The sequence below is a fragment of the Nesoenas mayeri genome (assembly GCF_963082525.1).
Source record: "Nesoenas mayeri genome assembly, chromosome: 12".
Lineage (NCBI taxonomy): Eukaryota > Metazoa > Chordata > Aves > Columbiformes > Columbidae > Nesoenas > Nesoenas mayeri.
This window is the reverse complement of record NC_137547.1, coordinates 5,253,211-5,273,469: the sequence shown is the minus strand read 5'-3', so window position 1 is coordinate 5,273,469 and position 20,259 is coordinate 5,253,211. Positions and strand designations below refer to the sequence as shown.

General features: G+C 37.4%; 1 protein-coding gene across 2 annotated transcripts in view; it reads left to right on the top strand.

The window, feature by feature from the left end:
- TOX3 (TOX high mobility group box family member 3) overlaps positions 1–20,259 on the top strand; it is a gene marked incomplete at both ends in the record, with an annotated part of 70,504 nt that overhangs the window by 31,757 nt on the left and 18,488 nt on the right. The window contains one exon of one of the 2 annotated variants that reach the window (XM_080352274.1): positions 17,472–17,537. In XM_080352274.1, coding sequence (XP_080208400.1) covers positions 17,472–17,537 — 66 coding nt within the window. Of the gene's footprint in view, positions 1–17,103; positions 17,538–20,259 lie in introns of those variants that run through there. The other variant, XM_080352273.1, reaches the window with a different exon arrangement.

The window sequence follows — 20,259 nt, the reverse complement described above, 5'->3', positions numbered from 1 at the left end:
CTTTTTCTCTGATGGGAAAAGACCACTTAATTTGGGTTGATGAAAAATTTTAAATAAGGGCTCTAACTATTACGAAATGGCAGCTTGTAGCTAATAGTGGTAACCTCTGGTTACTATTTATTAACTGTTTGGATTTTTTTTCCCCCCATTTATAGGAATCAGGGTCAAGGTGTTTGACATATATTATTTTATACTGTGGAAGGAAACTTAGCTGTTTGTGAAGCAGGTGTTGTGTTAAGTGCAGTGCAAACATCCTAGCCATATGTTTCTATAATTTAAATTAATTTGGTACAGTCATACTGTTAATCTTTAGTGACTTGTTGATTGGCATTTTGCAGACATGTTTCTGGAAGGCACCCAATACCATTTTCTGTAGCCTTTCTGGCAGTAGCAGAGAGTAACATTTCCACAAATTGGAATCTTGTACAGCTCTGGGAAGGGAGCCAAGATTTAAATTAGACAATAACCTCTGCTCTGTATATAGCTTCTATTCTTCAGCTGTAGGGAAAGTGATTTGTTTAATACAGTCAGCTCTGTAGCATATAATAGACTGATATATGAGTCACTCCTTGGCAATGTGTGTTTCTTAAATTTATATAGATTGAACAACTAGTTGGTAATGTACTTAGTTACAGTTGTGCAAACAATAACTATTAGCAGAGCTGAACAGACCTAGAAAAAATTGCATTGGGTTGGTATTTGCAAAGGATTCTGCAGAACTGTTGGATTTTAGAACAAGACTTCTTTTCAGGTGCAGAGGAAACAGTTTCATAAACATGAGTGTCGTTTGAGCGTCGTTTGAGCTTTGGAGAATCAATAATAAAGCTTTTATATCATAGTTTAACGTTTCTTACATTTTTTAATGTAGATATGTGTATATAATATTCCTTAAAAATGAAACTTGGCATCAGTCTGTGTTGTAGGTACATAATTAGGTTGCAGCTCTTTTTGTTTTGCCCTTGTATATTTTTTTCTCTCTTCATGTTAAAATCTGTTGCTGTCAATTGATATCTGTGAATGCAAAGAATTCTTTTCTTTCCAAACAGCAAGGGTCTTTTCTTAAAAGGAGAGCTCTTTACACCATTCGGTTCATGTTTATTTAAAAGCTTAAAATCATTAGACCAAATCTCACTTTTTGTCCAACAGAAAATTGATTTTGCTAACAAAAATGATGTGGCCTGAAAGAGAATATTCAGAAATATGCAAATAAGTAGAGACAGAAATCTGTTTGAGCAGCTGAACAAAGCAATCACATTTTTCCCATTGAAAGTTGATTTAGCTTCACTGTGAACATTTTTGAACAGAATTATAAAGTGCTGTTACTGAAATACTGCTTTTTATAGGAAAAAGGAGTTTCTTTTTAAGCAGAACTATTTTTAATACTCTGCATTTTTCTGCCAGGTCTTATATTTACCAAATAAAGCACATTGTAAATATTGAACAATACACAGATATATTTCTTAACAGTTTATAGTATGCTGCATATTCTGGGTGGGTTCCAAGCAGTAGTTAGTATAAATGATATGCCAATCAAAATTATTTTTGCAACTATAACCTGTTATAATTCAGACTCTTATCTGAAGCGTCAACTTGATAGAAGCCAGATCTCCTTTCTTAAGCTTAACTCTTACATGTATAATTTCCCTTGTCCCGAACTAATCCTGGTTCTGTCCAGTAAGCTCCTCAGTGGTGCATGATAACAAAGTATAATTTATCTGCTGGTTATATAAATCTTAATCATCACTGCTTCCATTAGGTCACCCGCATTTTGTTTCTCAGTCAGGAGTGAATTGTGTACAGAATATCTGACGTACTTCAATGAGTGAATAAGCTCTGTGAATGTCCAACATGTTCCTTTCGGGCCAGTTTTCTAATAATTGAGCTTCTGTGTAAAAGCTGACTTGAAAAAAGTCCCTTGTAGCCAGCAAGATGAATACTGAAAATTTGACCATTTCTGTTGGTAAATAAACGTGTGGTTTCCTAATGTACCAGGTTTGTCATTATAACTGGCTTACAGAGTTCCTTCCTCAGCTCTTCATTCTTGCCCCAGGTGAAAAAGAAACTCAAATTTCATTTACCTCGACACGAGTTCAGTGTTTCTTTTTTGCAGTGACCTCAAAACCAGTTGTATCAGCATAAACAAAGGGATAGTGAACTGCAGAGCAAATAAACAAGTGGGTGGTGGTTTGAAGCACGGTGCATGACAACATCTCCTCTGGAACCTGAGGCCACTGAACGCCATGGGTGCGAGTGCCACTGCTGACATAGTGACTTAGAGTTGCTGGAATGTCCTTTACTTTGGTCCCCGCTGCTGCTGAAAGCTGAAAGTGAGTCCTGCATATAATCATTTCATGGAAGCTGGAGATGTTGTAAATCTTCTTCATTGTTGTTCATGCTCATTCTAAATGTTGACAACTCTGTTTAGGTGACCTGGGAACTTCTGGTGGGAGGGAACCGTGGGAAATTGCCATTTTTAGATTCTGATGATAAAAATACCCATTAATGAGGTTGAAGCGCAGTGATGTTCACAAGCTGAGCACCGTTCTATATCTCTGAAGGAGACAGAGGTCACCAAGCCAGCAGCAAGGGTTTGCTTCAGAGGGGATGAAGAGAAGCAGGAAGGAGCCTGACTTTCCCCACATTTGTTTATGGAGCAAAATGTAATAGGAGTGAACACAGTAGAAGGAGAATTTGCATTTGAGAATGGTGAAAGGTTTATAGAGGAAAAGGAAGACTTGCTCTGTTTCCAGATACTGGGTATTCTTTCAATGTAGTATTATTTTTATGAAGCATTTAGTGCATACATCTCTGTAAGGAATGTAAGCAATAAGTGCACCCTCACTCCTTATCCCCTTTTCACACATGCGTGGTTAAATATTACAACATGGCAGAATTTTTTTCTTATCTCAGAAGATGATATATTTATACGATGACATGAAAATTGATAGCCCTTTTATTTTTTTTTTTTTTATAGTAGCTAGTTTAGCTACAGATGATACTCCAATTAGTGGACTATAGCACTCTACCACCATCTGAATCAAATAGCACAGCCTGATTTATGTTGATAAACAGCCCTTGATTGGTTTTCTCCCTGGTCAGTACCATAGCAGATTTCTGGTTTTCCTAGGTGAACCTTACACAAATTATTGTTTGCATTTTGAGTTTATGAGAGATGTGGGGGTTTGGGTGCACATGTAGATGCAGAGGTGTTTCTGATAACTGGTGGTTGGCATATGCAGTTGGATGACAGTGAGATTACAGCACTAGAAGAGTTTCCTGTGCCTCCTGTGCTCTGTCATTGCTGGTTTCAGCTTTTATATTAAGGTGTGTGTAAATACGTGTGCTTTGAATTGCTTCTAGATGTTCTCAAAATTGTATTTTACAACATAGCACTAACTTCTAAGTATTTTTTCTTTCAATCTTGCTATGTGTTAATCTTTAAGTTTATTTTCATCTCTTTTCTCTTAGCAGTTTTCAGTTTCTTTTCTTTATCTATCTGATAAGCTAATTGTTATTACCCTGCTCTGATAATCATTGTTCTACTATACCTTTCTATGGGCCTTTCTTCCACCCTTTCCCTGCTTCCTACTACTCAGGATTTGCACATCATTTTTTAGCATTTGAATGTCATTTTATTATTATCTCAAAACCAGACTGTGTATATCATATTTGACAACTCAGTTCTCCCATTAGGATATATGTGTATATATATATATATGTATTTTGTGCTATTCTTAACAAGTTTTGAAAATACCAGTGAGCAACCTTGTTTTGGTTAACAAAGGGAATCTTTTTCACTGGAGAACTGTTGTAATGATTCTAGGGCAGATCAGACAAATAGTTACAGGCAAAACCGTTATCTTGAGGTTGGTTTGCTTTGGATTTGGGGGTTTTTAAGTCTAAAACCACTGGATAATAAAATATGAGGACAAGAGAAAACTGCCTCAAGTTGCACCAGGGAAGATTCAGATTGGATATTAGGAAAAAATTCTGCCCAGAAAGGGTTGTTGGGCATTGGAACAGGCTGCCCAGGGCAGTGGTGGAGTCACCAGTCCTGGAGGGGTTTAAAAGACATGGAGATGAGGTTCTCAGGGACATGGGTTAGTGCCAGAGTTAGGTTATGGTTAGACTCTTAAGGGTCTCTTCCAACTGAAGTGATTCTATGATTATCAGAAATTAGTCTAGATGCTTATACATGAAGAGAAAGTCATGATTTATAATACCATTTAGTTTTTACTGTGGCCAATTAGTTGTTTCCCCACCCTTCGTTGTTATTTTCCTCTCTCGGTGGCAAGACAGCTGCCAGAACATCAGGTGCTGTTCCTCTGTCCCTGCCACCTTCGTTGCGTTTACACTAACACTGGGCTGTGTCTCCCAGTTCAGGTAGAAAAAATGACGGCGACATTTTATGGCAGAGCAAAATTTCGCCAGTTTTGTAGTCAACGAAGCAACCGACCTTGTGGATTTGTTGTGATTTGTGCTTCCTGTGAACGTATAAAGCAATTTTAATGTTTCGTGCTCCCTCCCATGGTTTCATAATTTCACTTGCTCACCAGAACTTGACATGGGATTAGTAGTTCTCAACTCTTATGCAACGTTGATAACACAGAAACATAATCTGTCTGTGTTGTAAAGCTTGGCTAAAGTTATTATGTGATCCAAAATATAATGTAGTAATGAGAGAGCTTTAGCCTTTGATATTTGGAAAAACAAAATCCCAAATATGTACGGTTTTCTGAGAGTGCACTGAGTCCAGTTCTCACTTCTGCTACACAAAGATTTCTGATGTCAGGGAGATTTTGTATTCTAAAAGTGGGATGGAATTATGAAGTTCAAGATACAAAATAAAAATGAGAGAACTCCCAGTAGTTTGCCGCCAGTTGTAGCAGGTACCTGCCTGCCAGAAACACACAGTTATGGTACTAAGTTTTATTTAGTTCCATCAGAATGGTTTCTGTCTCAAAAATACTGTCTCAGAGACACTCAAAGAAATGTTTCTGTAGTGCTCAGATCACTGTCAAGACATCAGCTGATAAGGAAAACTGAAGAGTGCTACATGGATATAAGTTTGTGACTTTACACTTTTGATCTCCAATTGTTGACATGGCTTGTAATGGACAGGTGTTCCCAGGAATACGTTCCATAGTTTCTGAATATTCAGACAAAGAAAATTCATGAAATTACATCTAACTCATGCATCTGGTTTAAATTCATACTAAAGCTAAATCTGATTATTTCAAATTCAACTAAGAAGTATTCAACTTCTTGCACAGTTTTGGTGTGAACATCATGAGACACTGAATTGTCTCAGGCCACTAAATTAGGAGAGTATTTCCAGCACATGATTTGTGAGCTGTGGAACAGCTTGGCTGCAGAAATGCTACAAGGATCTGGTGTCACTTATACTTCAAGAAAAGAAACTCAAGAATTTGGATGTATGAAAGCTCAGGCTTGCTTATATCATGACATGAAGGGTAGTACTTGATTATTCAAGAGAGCTTTTATTACCATTTTTAGTTTATATTATCATAAAAATACTGGTTTTTTTCTAGGGCATCTGAAAATTATGAGGAGAAATTACATTACTGAGATTGCCTGGTGTGCTTTTTAATATGCACTTAATTCTGGCTCTAATTAGTCATTAGTATTTTGAAACATCAGTGCTGAAGATCACCTGAAGCCTTGAGAGGCCTGGTGTTTGTGTGGTATTAGACATTTCCAGCCCTGCATGTGGGAGACTGTTGGTCAGGCTGCATTTAAAATAAGATTATAAATGGAGCAATCTGATTTTTCCTAACTGGCATTAATTTGCTTTATTTTGCTTTGCAGTATTTTAACATTAGGATTTTAATTTTTTGGTTCTTATTTTGTTACTGGGAGTGAAGGTTTTGAGTGAAACTTTATTCATTTCACTTGTCATAAATAGAGTTTGCCAGGTACCCTTTGTATGTCCTTAACTCTCAGCAGAACCTAAAGGGCTGCAATCAATATCGGAAGTAATTTCTGTGCCCACTTACAAGAAGAAACACACTGACCCAATTAAATGAAGAAAATGCTAGACTGTAGTAATGGATGAAAATGCAGTTAAAGTAGGTTACTCACCTACAAAATAAAGTTTCTGCTGCCCAAAACGTTGCCTTTAGGTTGGAATGAAACCGTGGGAAGCTAAAGATAGATAAATTAAGCCTGATTAGTCTCAGTGGCATAAATTAGGAATACCAGCTAGCATGAGGGATTATTCCACTCTTAAATTTAATTCTTCTCTACTGTTATTGCAGAGCATCGCATCCAATTCAATCTCGCATGTTTAAATAAAGTTAGTTGTTGCTGAAGACTCTCCAGAGGCCTCCCCGCTGTGGGATTTGTAATCCAACCCCAACTAAAAACGGTGGAGAAATACTCCAGGTTTGAGGTTGATGTAAGATAGAGAAGCAGGAGGAAGTGAAACGTGCCCGTTTCCAACATGTACCTATAATCTATATTGTATTGACACACATCATTGACACACATTTCCAAACTGGAAAAGCTTATTGTCTGAGGAAAATCCCCAAACTCTTGTACAGCCCCTTCTGGTGCGAGGTTAGTGTATGAAATCCTTGAGCATCACCTGTGCTTCCCTGCTCTTCCCACACAGACAGGCATTGGTTATTGTGTGATGCAGCTTAGAACTTTGGTTGAGGGCAGCCCCACTTACTCTATCCCTGGAGTTGGTGTATTTTCAGGTGTATTTTTGGGTGGCTTTTCTCTATTTCTTATTTGGATAAGTGTGTAATAAGGGCAGCATTACATCCTACAGAATATCTTTGCAATAGATGGCTTGCTTTGTACAGCCTTAGTATAACAAAGTAGAGTTAACAGAGACTTAAAAAAAAATGTTATTTTTCTCTTTGATTATGATAAATATTTCTAAAGTGGAAAATATTTAATTTCAGAAAAAAAAATGTAGGAACCCATGGTATCAACATGACAGAGTTGATATATTTAAGATTTCATGCATATACTGATTTTAGCCTGCAAGTGTCTTGACTAATCCTCCATTATGATTATTATAAAATGTCTACATCTGCTTCACCCTTTATCAATTTTATATTTAAAACTTGATATAATTTGCTAGTGTAGTAGAGCTGAATCACAGTCTAGAATGGAATTTATGATTTTTGTTGGAGTGAAATTTGATATAAGAGTCTAAGAAAAGCTACTTAGAGCCCAATTGCAGTATAATCACATCACTTTAAATTTGTGTGCAAAAATGTTACAGTAATCTTGAATATAGTGATATAAAACTATTTCTTGGAATTCTAAGAATAAAATGCTGTCATTATGTTAAGAAATGCTTGGATTCAATGCTTAAACAGCTTATGATAAAGTAAATGTGTGGGGTAGACATGATTAACACCTTGGTTGTATGAACTTAATGCCTTGAAGAGGAAGGCATAACAGAAATGTTCATATGGTGAAAACAGTCCTGTATTTATGTGTTTTCACTAAAAAAACCTATAAAAATATCCATTATAGTAGTTAAAAACAAACTGTTGGGGCTGAAAGGATACTTGAGGGGAGGTCCCACGTGTGCCAGGGGACTCCTGGTGACCTCGCTTCGATGCTCCTGCCCCAATCCAGAGATGTGTGGGAAGGTAGATTGGGAGGAGCAGCCCCCGAGTCTGGTCCAGAGATTGGATTTGGGTCCTTCTTGCAAGTGCCATATGTACGTGTTGAGGCTGCTGATCTGCTTCCATTTGTTAAATGTCTTAGAACCAGAGAATAGTTTGTGTTAGAAGGGACCTTCAAAGCTCCCCCAGTGCCCCCCTGCCATGAGCAGGGACATCTTCACCAACTCAGGTTACTCAGAGCCCCCTCCAGCCTGGCCTGGGATGTCTCCAGGGATGGGGCATCCACCACCTCTCTGGTCAACCTGGGCCAGGGTTTTACTGTCCTGGAGAGCAGAGACATTTCCACCCTCACTCAGGGCTGGGAAACAAGAGCAATTGTACATCAGCTATTTAGAGGTGTTGTGGAAAAAAAGCATCATTCACCTGCCATCTGTCCTCTGATGTCATCAAAAATAAGATCTTATGTACAATGTGAGCTGTTTGGATAAATCTAACTCATTAAATATATACATTGAATGTATGCTGTCAAACTGCATATTTCATAAGACCTTTCTCATGTGGAATCTATTGCTACAGAGTTGTAGAAACAAATATATAGAAACAAGAGACCTAGCCAATAAGTAAATTCTTTTTGCATTTTTGCAATATATTCCTTCTATGACATTTATGTCTAATCTGGTTTATTCCAGCAACAAGTTACGTGCTCAGGAGAGTGATCACAAAAATAATTTCGGAGTTCTTCACCGGAAACAACTCCAGCTTAAAAAGCAGAGAAAGAAAACATGTTCTTTAAATATTCATGTATTTTTAAACAAATACTTACACTACAGTGGCCTCTCCTTGGCTTTGTTACTCAATGTGTTTATCTTAATATTTGGTCTCTCCCTGTATTTTAAGCTTCAGGCAACAACAGGGTGTGATGATAGAGAATGCACTTCAGAACTCTTTGAAGTAACATCTGTAGATATTGTAGAGTCTTTTTTATGTGAAACTTAGTGGATTGGTCCAGGTTTGATATTACATTAGCCTCTTACAGAGGAAAATTAGTCTTAGTATTGTAGGTGAATGCAGAGATATGCCCAGAATCCAGGTTTGAGTCTCTGTTTTACTACCTTTGAAGCCAAGGTGGGCAGAATGGAAAAATCCACTCTTGTCTACAAAGAGCCAAAATGGTAAATTGAAACTCTTTGACTGTGTGACAGCAAAACATTTGGTATGTTTGTCTTGGAGAGAACTTTCAAGATTCAGACTAGTTCTATAACACCTTAATCTTATATAAATATTAGGACCAGGGCTGCGCTCTCGACCACCTTTAAATATTTATGCATTTAAATATGGAATAAGCAGCAATAAAAATCTGGAATATATTGAACTGCCTTGACTGTCAGTCAACAGAATAATAATACTCTGCATATTCATACAAAGTTACTTGCATATAAAAACTTTTATAGACTGTATCCTTCTTAAGAGATCTGAAAATGTCTAACATGAGACTGTTAAATATTCCTTTCATTATAGTTCCTAAGACTCACTCAGTATCACACTTGGCAAAATATCATTCAGTTACTGCTTTTGGCCATGGAATTCACTGAAGGAGTTTATATTAAAGAGTTTGGCTGGAATTAGAGAGATTAAGTCAGAGCTTTTTATTGTTATTGTCAAAGTTTTTATTTGCTGGCTGAAAGCTTTTAAAGTAACTTCAAATATTTTCATTCTAATTGCTTTCCTAAAACTTTTAAATCTGTACTATCTACAAACAGTGTGTCTGATGGAGATTTGAGGATGTATGAATAAAATATAAATGTCTATTTTTCTTTAGGATCTTGCTCAAGTGTTTTATATCACTGAGACTTTTTTGTCTCCAAGCAAATAATAGAGAGAACGTGTGTATGCATATATATACATGCATAGACACACATATATAAAAAATATATATATATTAGTATAGCAGATGTTTAAGATTCAAAAATTGGAATCTAAATAATCCCCTGAATTAAAGACATTTAAGATTTTAAATATCAAAAGACTGTAAAATGTATGATTGTACAGACACTTATGTACAGATTCAATAATTAATGAACCACTAACGAGATTATTTGTTTGCCTGAAATTCAGCATTGGGGATGCGACTACAAAACCGGGTACTTAGATACATTTATTTGAACATTTTGTGCTCCTGTCTGTTGTTGGCTAGCTGCTCATCAGTGATGTGTTCTTAAGCAAATTAAGCTTGCTGGTGTGCAATCTCCCATCGGAACGCCTTTTGTTTCCAACGGGGCCTGCATTTCCTCCTGGTTATTGCAGGTTTCTCATGCGCTGTGTTGGAGAATCCCGGTGTGGAGGAAACTGAGAGAAATAACTGGTCATGTAGTAGATTCTGGTGGCTGAAGCCACTAATGCCAACACCTTTTGCATAGTCTTTTGTACATACGTGAAGACCCTTCCTAGAGATTTTGTTGTCAGAACCTGGCAGGAAATGAATGCACTTCCAGAAGATATCTGCTGAAAATAAGAATAATACTAGAATCTGTCTCAGAAAGCTGATATCTATTAAGCTATCATATAAATAATAAATTTTCTGTAAGAATATAAACGGAAAGGTTCAAGTATAACATATTTTTATTAACTGATGGTCCAGTACTTCATGAAATTCTTCAAAAATTGTGTCTTTTGCTAACAAAAGCATCATCTCTGGACATGTATTCATTGTGCACACACCCACAGTGGTTTGGTCCTTAGTTCAACTGGGGTGTGTTATCTACTTATGGACATGTGGTCCAAGGCTGACCCAAGTGGGGGCTTTTTGGCTGCTTCTGGTCCAACTCTCCATCTCCTCTGCAGTCAGTGACTCAGTCCTTAAACTCCAGGAGCTGCACATTATCTGTGGTAAAAATAATACTTCTTCCAACTGGCAGCACGTGCTTTTTCTTCCAAAATATTATCATCCTGCCAGAGGAGTACAGAAATTTCCACAGATGTCAAAATTGAGGATGCCATTTTGCATTCATTAGGGGATAAAATTACTTCTTTCTTTACCAGGTTTTAAAAGATGCTTCATTCACTTAGATCAGTATAAATCCCTAACGACTTTAGTGATGCTGCATCTGTGAACCAGCCACTGAAATCTGCCCTATTGTTTCTAGTAGCAAAAATAAAATAGTATGCTTGTATTTTATATAATAATGTGAATACCACCTACTGCTTCTGAAGTACTGAAACTGTCATGAAGGACTTGCTCTTCCAGAAAAGAACACATCATACTGAAAAGTAAAGCCTCGGCAGAGATTAGCTGGATATCCAGCTAGAACAGAAAGGATTGGAGAATCCTCGTCTGTTATTTTTATGTTCATTGAGAAAATGAATTTTGTTTCCTGATGAGAAAATTAAAAAAAAACCCCAAATGTAATACATCTGGTGAGGGCACTGCTGTTTATAGATGGTGATAGTTGATAATATTAAAAAAAAGCCTCCTCTCCCAGCCCTCCTCCCACTCCATCTACTTCTGTTGCCAGAATAATTTTAGTGTATATTGTTTTGTTTGGAGTAATCAGGCTGAAGTAGCATTAGTCCAGCTTCTCATCTTTTAATTACAGACAGTTTATTGTCTGTGCTGTCCCACTTTCTGCATGGTTCCCCACCAGCCAGCTAGACTTAGCAATCTCCATTAATTTAATTTGGCATTTCATTCAATCAGACAGACTGTGAACATGATGAATTTTTTTTTTTTTTTAGATAACACAATGCTCATTCTTAATTGATGTCCTTATCAGACATTGTATTTGCCAGAGCTGTAATTATTGGTCAGGCAGCAAAATCAAATCTGCCCAAATGCAGTGAAGATGTTCTCTGGTGAAATTATTAAGATACAGTACTCAGACCTGCAAAGTAATTTAGTTTTGGTCTGTAATTACATCTTTTGGGATCGTTATCTTTCTTTTTACTCATAAGGATAGTGTAACCTCAGAGGAATTAATTTGCCCAATATGAATATAGAACTGAAATCCTTGATATATATTTGTGCAACTATAAATTATTCTATATAAAAAATATGAGCATGCTCACATCATAAAAAAGATGATTTTATTAATGGCCATATTTTTAAAAATATGACTTCTTATTTTATTTCAGAAATATTGGAAGCGTGATCAGCTTAGGCTGCCATCTTCCATGAGCAAAGAACTGGCATCAGATGTTATGAAATTTGGATGTATGACTATCTAAAATACATGTGCAAGCGGGTATGTCGGGCTGTGACGGAACGAGTTTAGAGCTGGACCTGCAGCAGTTCAGCACCAAGCCAGGGAAGATTTTGATACTATCCCACGAAATTTAAATGTGTGTTTTGGCCAAACCTTAACTAAGAATTATGAAAGGACTGTTGGTGTCATGATGACCAAGTCTGAATTCTGGTTTGCAGCAAGGGTTGGGATACGGCTTGCTTTAGTTTAAAAAAAGAGTGGCAGTGAGTTTTGTAATAATTATTCATTTTTTTAGTTATTCTCAGATATCTGATACGTAGTCTTTGAGTACAGAATTGCAATCATTCCTTTAAAGCAAAATGTAAGTCTCCAGATCAGTTATGAGAAGATGACGAAATGTGTTTCATTCCTGTTCTGGATATAGTTTGTTTGAATTTTTCATTTGGGACATTTATTCACATTCCATGGTTTTGGTGGTATTGTGTGCTGGAACAATAACCCTTCCAATGGTATCTTCTTCCTTGTGGTTGCACTATTAAATTAAGCAGAATTATTATAGAAACAATTAGTTAGAAAATCTAATGTATTTGCCTGAATAATCCTTTTTACAGTTGAGCATAAAAATACTAGTAGTAAAAAAATGCTCTTTTGTTCCATTGAGATGCTCAGATTAAAGTCTGGGCTGTTCTGTGTCTGGTTTCAAGTTACTTGTGTATAGTATTTTGGTGTTTGCACTTTTTTAGGAAATGAGTAGTGGGTGTGAGTTCTACTGTTTTTCAGATGACAGTTACACCACAACTGAGTTGATTTAAAGGCAAAAATGTAGAAAGTTTTCATAAATACTAATGACTGAGAGTTGTAAGTAAAATAATTTCACCATTAAAATCAGTAGCAAAATTCCCATTAACTTTTATAGGTTCAAAATATTATTCTGCGTGTCCAATAACACCTTCAAAATTAGTGATAGACTTCTTATGCTTTTTTTTAATAGTATGCTTTTGTGGTGTAAACTTCTCCTTTGCTTGTTTTGTTTCCTTCTGTGGCTTCTGAATCATCATGGTTGCAAAAGAAGAGCCCAGACAGAAGCTGCTATTTAATCTCTAGAGATTTTTCTGAAGATGTTTTTCAGTAGGAATTCAGACTCTCTGGGCATTTAATCACTGATTTTTATGGTGAACTGCCAAGGTTTTCTGTGACGTCCACCATATCAGCTTCCTTTCTTAAAACAACCGTTCCTTACTCTCACCATTCATAACCAACCAATTTTTAAGCTCTGGTGATTGCGAAGGGTGGCTGGAAAACCTGAGTAGCGTTTTTGTGTTGTTCAAAGTGCCGAATCCCTGGATTTGCAAATGGGTCTTGTGGCCTCTGGCCTCTGGGAGGTTTGATCTGTGAAAACCTTTAGTCTGTACAAGTGGGACAGCAATAGCTTTTATACCCCCAGGCCTGGGCAGGAGTTGATTTGGTGTTCATCAGGGCATGTGTTGGGGAATGAATCCTCCTGTAGTGTTGCAAGTATGTACCCTTCCTAAGAAACATTAATAATGCTGGATGTTGGTAGTCAAAGCTAAGAGAAGAACAAGCTATTTGAGAAATAATGCATTTTGTTGACATTCTTTATACAAGGTATTAGTAAGAAAACAATCAGTCTCATTACAGCCTCCTTGTGGGTTCTTGGGAATTTCAGCCGGGCCAAGATTCAAAGGCTCTTGCACCATAAACAAGCAGAGGACTGAACTGTCAGTGATTTGCATGAAGAGGGAAAGCCGTGATTCCCAACAGGTTCAGAAGAGGTTTTGTTTGCTCACAATCCATTTCATGAAATCAGCGTACATGTATGGTTTCTGTTGATTTGCTGTGGCATTAAGTTGTGGTACTCACGCTTAATATATTTATGAAAACTTAGGCTGGAGTTTGTTTGAACTCCTGAAATCAAAGGAAACAAATAGTAGTTTGTAATGCTATTATGCCCCTGATTTGGATGACATTGCAGAAGTCACTTGAAAGGGCAAAACCTTGAAATATTTTTGAATAATAAAAACAGGCCATGTTACTAAAGGAAGCTGAAAAGATTCTATTCATTTGTAGAGACAGAGCGAGGATGCTCTGAGATGCAAAAGTTCATGCAAAATCTTGCTAATTGCTATGGCTAATTTGAAAATCATCCCAACACCAGCACAGAACCAAAAGATGGCTGGACGGGGTGCTGCATCCGAATCTCGTTCTGTCCCCAGGAAACCCAGGAGGTGGGACCGCAGGGGACTGTCCCCAGGAAAACGGTGCTGGGTCTACCTGGAATTTAAATGTAGGGACACTCCGAGGTGGTTCTGAGGAGTCTGAGCAAGGGTCCTTTAGAAAGTAAATGGAGAAAACTGTTGACTGCAGCAGGAGTAATTTCACACACACACACAAAATCTTTCCCGAAATATTTTACTAAAATAGACAAGAACCCCTTGTTCTATTTGGAATGATTTATAACTGTTCCCAGCTGATCACAAAGTGTTTCTAAATTAAAAGCCATTAATTATAGCCTTATATAGATACAAAGATATGCAAGAAGTGCTTTGTAATTCCGGCTCTGCACTTCAGGTGAGAGCTTTTTAAATTACTTGGACCATTGGAGCCACCTGCTTGAGTAAACGCTGAGGGCCCTGTGTTTCAGGACTCATCAGTGCATTGCAGTGTTAACATTGTTACTGATTTTTCTCATTTCTCCAGGGCAAATACTAATTAATGGATACAATTCACAGCTGATTAGCTGTAGTTTCTTCAGTAATTACATTCACAGACTAACTGTTCAGAAGAGGATTTCTAACCCAGTTCTTATTTCACTTTAAGCTTAATTTGTTTTTTGAATTGTTTAGGTCCTTAAGATAATAACCATTTTATTTTCTTTTGTTGTTATAGGTACCATTAGATAATAAGGAAGTTTAATCTTTGAAATACTCACTGATAATTGTTGTGTGCTTTCAATAGATTTCTAATTCAGAGACAAAAAAGTAAATTTAAATAATATTAGTTATGATCCATATTTAAAGAGTCATACACAATAGGGTCTTAAATATTGTAGCCCAAGAACAAAATAAATCTAAGGATATGTACTTGCAACTTTTAGCTTTGACATTCTTCGTTATGTCATTTACTTCCACAGTCTTAATTAAATTGAAAATTATGTTGATACTTTCCCCTTTGTTTTACTTTATAAAACAAAAAGGAGAAAAACCACTTGACAATGAGAAGCAGCAGTAGCTATGGTGTTAAGAATACATGTAGATCAAAACAATACAGAGTTCTGCTCTTTCAGGTAAAATATCAGCTACATTTCCATTGTGAAGCACTGGAGCCTATAGGATGGTCAGCTCATTAAAATATGTGTCCGTTCCCACTTATTTACCCCATGTTAGAGCTACACTTGCCTATTATACCCGTGTGCTTAGGTATAATTTGAGAAACTGATTTAAATTTTTGTTACTGTAGAAAGAAGAGCTCTATTGGAGCCGTTTAAGTTTTTCATGTAAATCCCTCTTAGTTTGCCACTAACTGACATGAAAAAGTCTATCCTGTCGATCTCACTGCTGAGCTGAAGTACTGTGTCTTTGTGCAGCAAATCCACGAGCACACACAGACATCTTTATGTGCCAAAACAGTAATTTGAATGTGCAATTTTATTTGAATTTTTTAATCTCCAAAAATGGGTGACATCTGGGCTTTTAAAAATGGATGACATAACTTGAGTATCTGCATAGTTGAGGATAACAGAGTTTTAATAGCTCTGAGGCAGCCCCCATATTGTGTTAAGGCCTCTGTTGCTTAACATGTGTTCTAGGTTGAAAGACTCAGCATGTTAAGTACACAAATGGAATTTCATACTTAAGAATGAGGAATCTCATATTTCTTCGTCCCCGTGATTGTCTTCTGATTTTTGTCAATGTCTTGTTTTGTCAGTCTGACAATTCATCAGGTACATGAGGCTCCAGTTCTTTGTGTCCATCTTCCTTTTTTCATGCCCTATCACTACAATTTCCTCCTCTGCTTTTTATTTTATTTTATTTTATTTTATTTTATTTTATTTTATTTTATTTTATTTTATTTTATTTTATTTCCCTTCCTTTTAACTTTTGGTCCTATGTTCAGAAATGGATTTTGGTGTTTTCAGGGAATGAGCCTTTCTTGAAAGGATCGCTGTGGTCCCACCGCTTCTCTGGGATGCTGCAGGAACTGGAGCAAGTCAGGGTCTGAAACACCTCCCTGCTAAAAACAATTGTATGTGGAAGTGAACTGAGATGGAGCAAAGTGGTTTTCCTTTCAGGACAGGGGTCTGAAAGAATAACAGAGTCCCTTACCCAAAAAGAACCATCTGGACAAGTGCATGGCCACCCATCCTCATGCACTTGTTGCAGAGGTTGTGCTGCGGGTGGTGTGTTTGTTGTTGGAGGCAGGTCCACCAAGATCTGGCAAGATAAAACAAAGCCTTCCTGAAAAAATTTGCTTTACAGAGCTCAGAAGTGGGAGGAAGTTCAGGGGAGCGTGTGGCTCCAGCAGCAGTGGCCTGGCAGGGCATTGTAGGGATTTCTCACATTTGATACTCTTACTGTGCAGCGTGCACTGTGTCTGATAATAGAAATGTGAAAGCCTGTGATGCAGGATTTTTGTGGAGGCTGCATAATGTGTGGTATCCGTTCCTTGAAGCAGAGACTCTAGATGCCTTCCCGTGCCCGGGACACATGCATGAATAGTTACCTACCTGCCTTCAGAAGGGCCGTTCAAGGGAATAAGGCACGCTAAGCACCAGTTAACCAAATGCTGATCGACTCTTTCTTTTCCATGCTCAATCTGTAAAAGAAAAAACTTCTCTTCTTCAACAGTTGTTGATACTTGGGAGTTGGGGAGCTATGACTCGCTGGCATCCGAGAGGCCCCTCTCAGGTCCCCGTGTGTGAGGGGAGTGGGACTTGAGTGGGAGGACATGGGCACTCGGCCACCTCCACCATGAGTAGATCTCAAAGTCTCCATGTGATACAGTTTCTCTGATTTGCAAAATCCCCTGGTGTTAACATTGACTGGGGATATGGGAGCTCAGCTGGAAGGAAGGATAGACAAAGGGGGATTGTTTGGCTTTTTCATTTTGTGGAAAGAATGGGATTTTTTGAACAAGGCTGCAGATTCTCATTCTTCTTATTGACCTTCATCTCTTTAAAACCAGGTCTACTTGGAATAGCAGTGCAGCAGCTACTTCTAGTTGTAGCAATTCTCCGGATCAGGATCATCTGCAGAAATATTATAATGTGTGTCAGGAAAGATGTAGTAGAGTCAAAATGGCTTTTCTGGAGAATAGTCTCTTTCTAATGGACACTGATTTCCAAAGTCACCTTTATGGCTTTGCTACATGGACAAAGAAAATTGCAGAGATGCACTTGGATATCTTCCATGTACAGACATGGGGTTGCCAGGTACATAATAATAACAATAATAATGTTGAACCCAGTCTAGTTCTGACTTCAAAGAACATCTGCAAAATTACATCTTATCTATTTGTTGTTTTGTCTTCTTTTTTTTTTTGGGGGGGAGGGGGGAGGTGTTTCAACTTTTTCTATGTCAGTGATGGGGTAAAGAAAAATTTATTGTGGCATGCATTAAAATCCAAATATTTCTTTTTCTTTCAGTTTGGAAACAATAACAACTACATGAACATGGCAGAGGCAAATAATGCATTTCTTGCTGCAAATGAGGTAGATGTTTTTTCTTTTTTATCTATGCTCATATTCTGCTGTTTGCTTTGATAATTTAACAGACTTTGAATGGATGAAGAGTGAAGTGCCGAATTCCTGTGTGTTTTATGGAGCACAAAATAAAGACTTTAATGAGAAAGAAAATAACCTGACAGCTCTCCATTACTAGTCAATTTAGCTGTCCATAAGGCTGTTGCTTACATAGCATGTCAATGGAAACAAACCTGCTTTATGTATGAAAAAAATTATAAACAGAAGGAAACAAATAAAAAGCACAGTAGGTGTACGCTTTGAAAGCAAGCTTGGTGATAGTCATTACTAGCTAATGTGCTAATTTCTGTTCTAGATACAAACATTTAAATTTGGGTTCTTAATACTCATAGAAGTTAGAAAACCAAACCCAACTTGGATTCCTGAAGCGTTCGTGCTGCAGGAAGGGAACTTGTGACCAGGAGTAAGAGCCGGGCTGTGGGTGATGGGTGCGATCGGTGCCTTTGGAATGGAAACAGGAGAAGATTCGGTGGTTGCTGGGTGTTTGTTACAGTGGTACCAACTTCCAGCCACTTAATAGACTATCAACATGCTAATGCTGACACAGCTCCAGACAGAAATACCTTGTGCTTCTTGCTAGAAATCAGCAGCTCTTATTCCGAAGGGAATGGAAGGATGGAAAGAGCAAGAGGCCCTACTGATGTGCATATTAATATGAAGAATAAGAACTAAATGTTTATATAGGGTACATGCCATAAATGATCTTCCCAACATGACGAAAGGTTAGAAGACTGGGCAGCCTTGATTTTCCGTGTTGCAAGTGGTGATTCAGTTGTAGATATTCTTGTGCACTTTAAAAAAAGTGATCTTGAAGAAAACAAGCAGAAAGATATAACAATAAATATGAAGGTTAGAATTAAGACTTGTGTTTTATGAATCATTTATACAATGGTCACCATCTCTTTTTACCCAGCAAGACTGCTTAGATAAGGGAATATTGTTTGGCACTAGCTCCAGTGTTATTTGTGATAATGAACACAAACCCCATCTGTAATGACAACATGATGTTTCTTTCTGTAGAATTTCTTTCCTACATTTGAATCAAACATTGATGAAAGCTCTGCTGCCAGCAGCTGTTCAGAGACAATTTAATTCCAGCTGTGATAATTCACCGTGTCAGACATTGGCTGTTATATGTTGATACAACAGTTCTCCAGATTTGCATTTTTATCAAAAGGAACAAATGTTTTGAACATTTCAGTACAGATGGCATTTAACCATGCACACAGTTTTTAAAAAAAATGTGTAAGATATAAATATTTGAAAAGTTAATAACTTTAAAAAATGTGATTGGTATGATAAATCCCACCAATGTTATACCTTTCTGCAATCCTAAATTGCATGCTATTCAGGCTCTTTTTACACACTGAATAGCCCAGTGATTTGGATTTAAGACTACTTCACTAAGGGGCTTTCTTTCTTCTCAGATTTCATCTGTTTCATCCTCATTCTTAGCTCTGTTCTATCCTTTTTTTAAAAAGGCATGTGCATATTTGGACAAGTTATATTGTGAGAATTAAATTCACATTTAACAAAATGGTAAGGTATTCATCAATTTACTCTCCCCTTTGTAGTAAGCTGTAAATATTAAGATGAATGCTGCTTTTCTAAGTAAAATATTGTATTATTATCTAGCTGTGTCATATATTTATACAGCTGTCCTCGAGTTATTATGTTAGAGGGGAAAAAGATCCAGTTCTTATAATTACCACTATTTCATAAATATGTTAAGGAAAGAAAGGTTCAAACATACTATAATACCGATTTCACTGAACCCTTTTGCTTGAACAAGGAATAAAAATATGATTAAATGTTAGTGTTAGCATTAAAGCGTGAACCTGAATTTGCAATTACTGCATTACAATGTATTTAATTGTAGCGTTTTTACAGTAACATGAATGTAGCTTTCTCGCTGTGATTTTGGGCCTCAGCACTGCTGAGCTAGAAGCCCATTTTATTCCTGTAAATAATGCCTTAAGAGTGTAATCCTAGAGCACATTCGGGCTTAGAAACCACACATTTCCTTTATGTTTTCTGTCTCTATGTCATGATTACTATGACCCATTTTAAAGCACCTTAAATATTTATTGAAATAATATTTCAAGTGTTAATTACAGTGGTAATGAAAACAGCCAAATGCCACATATCAAGAATGAGTGTTTATCCGTATTGTTAATGTGATATGTTAGATTTCATTAAGCAGTAATGGGGTAGCAAATGAGTCACAAATTACAGTTGCATCTGTTACTAGACCACATTAGTGCCAAAATAACCGCAAATGCAGCCATAGGGTTATGTTCATTAGCCAAGCACTTGTCCTGCCCAATCCATCCTTTGTGCCTGGGAACTAAGGCGTCCAGAGGAAGAAAAAATTCACACCTTTTGCAGCAAAGCGGCGGGGAAGTCAAACGTCTCCCTTCCCCAGGCCCAGCTTTCACATCCAGAATTTCCAGCCCTGCAGATGGGGCGCAATGGGCAGAGTCTCGGCAGAGCCCGGCGGAACCGCGGGCCGCGGCAGCCTGGGACCTCATCATTTCTGGTGTGAGACCAATAATGACAGCTGACAGGTTCTATATGCGGGCAAAGCTTTTTCTTGTGTTTCAGTTTCCATCTTCTCTCAAGCGGTTATTAATTTATATCATCATTAACAGTTTGAAGGATGACAATTTGC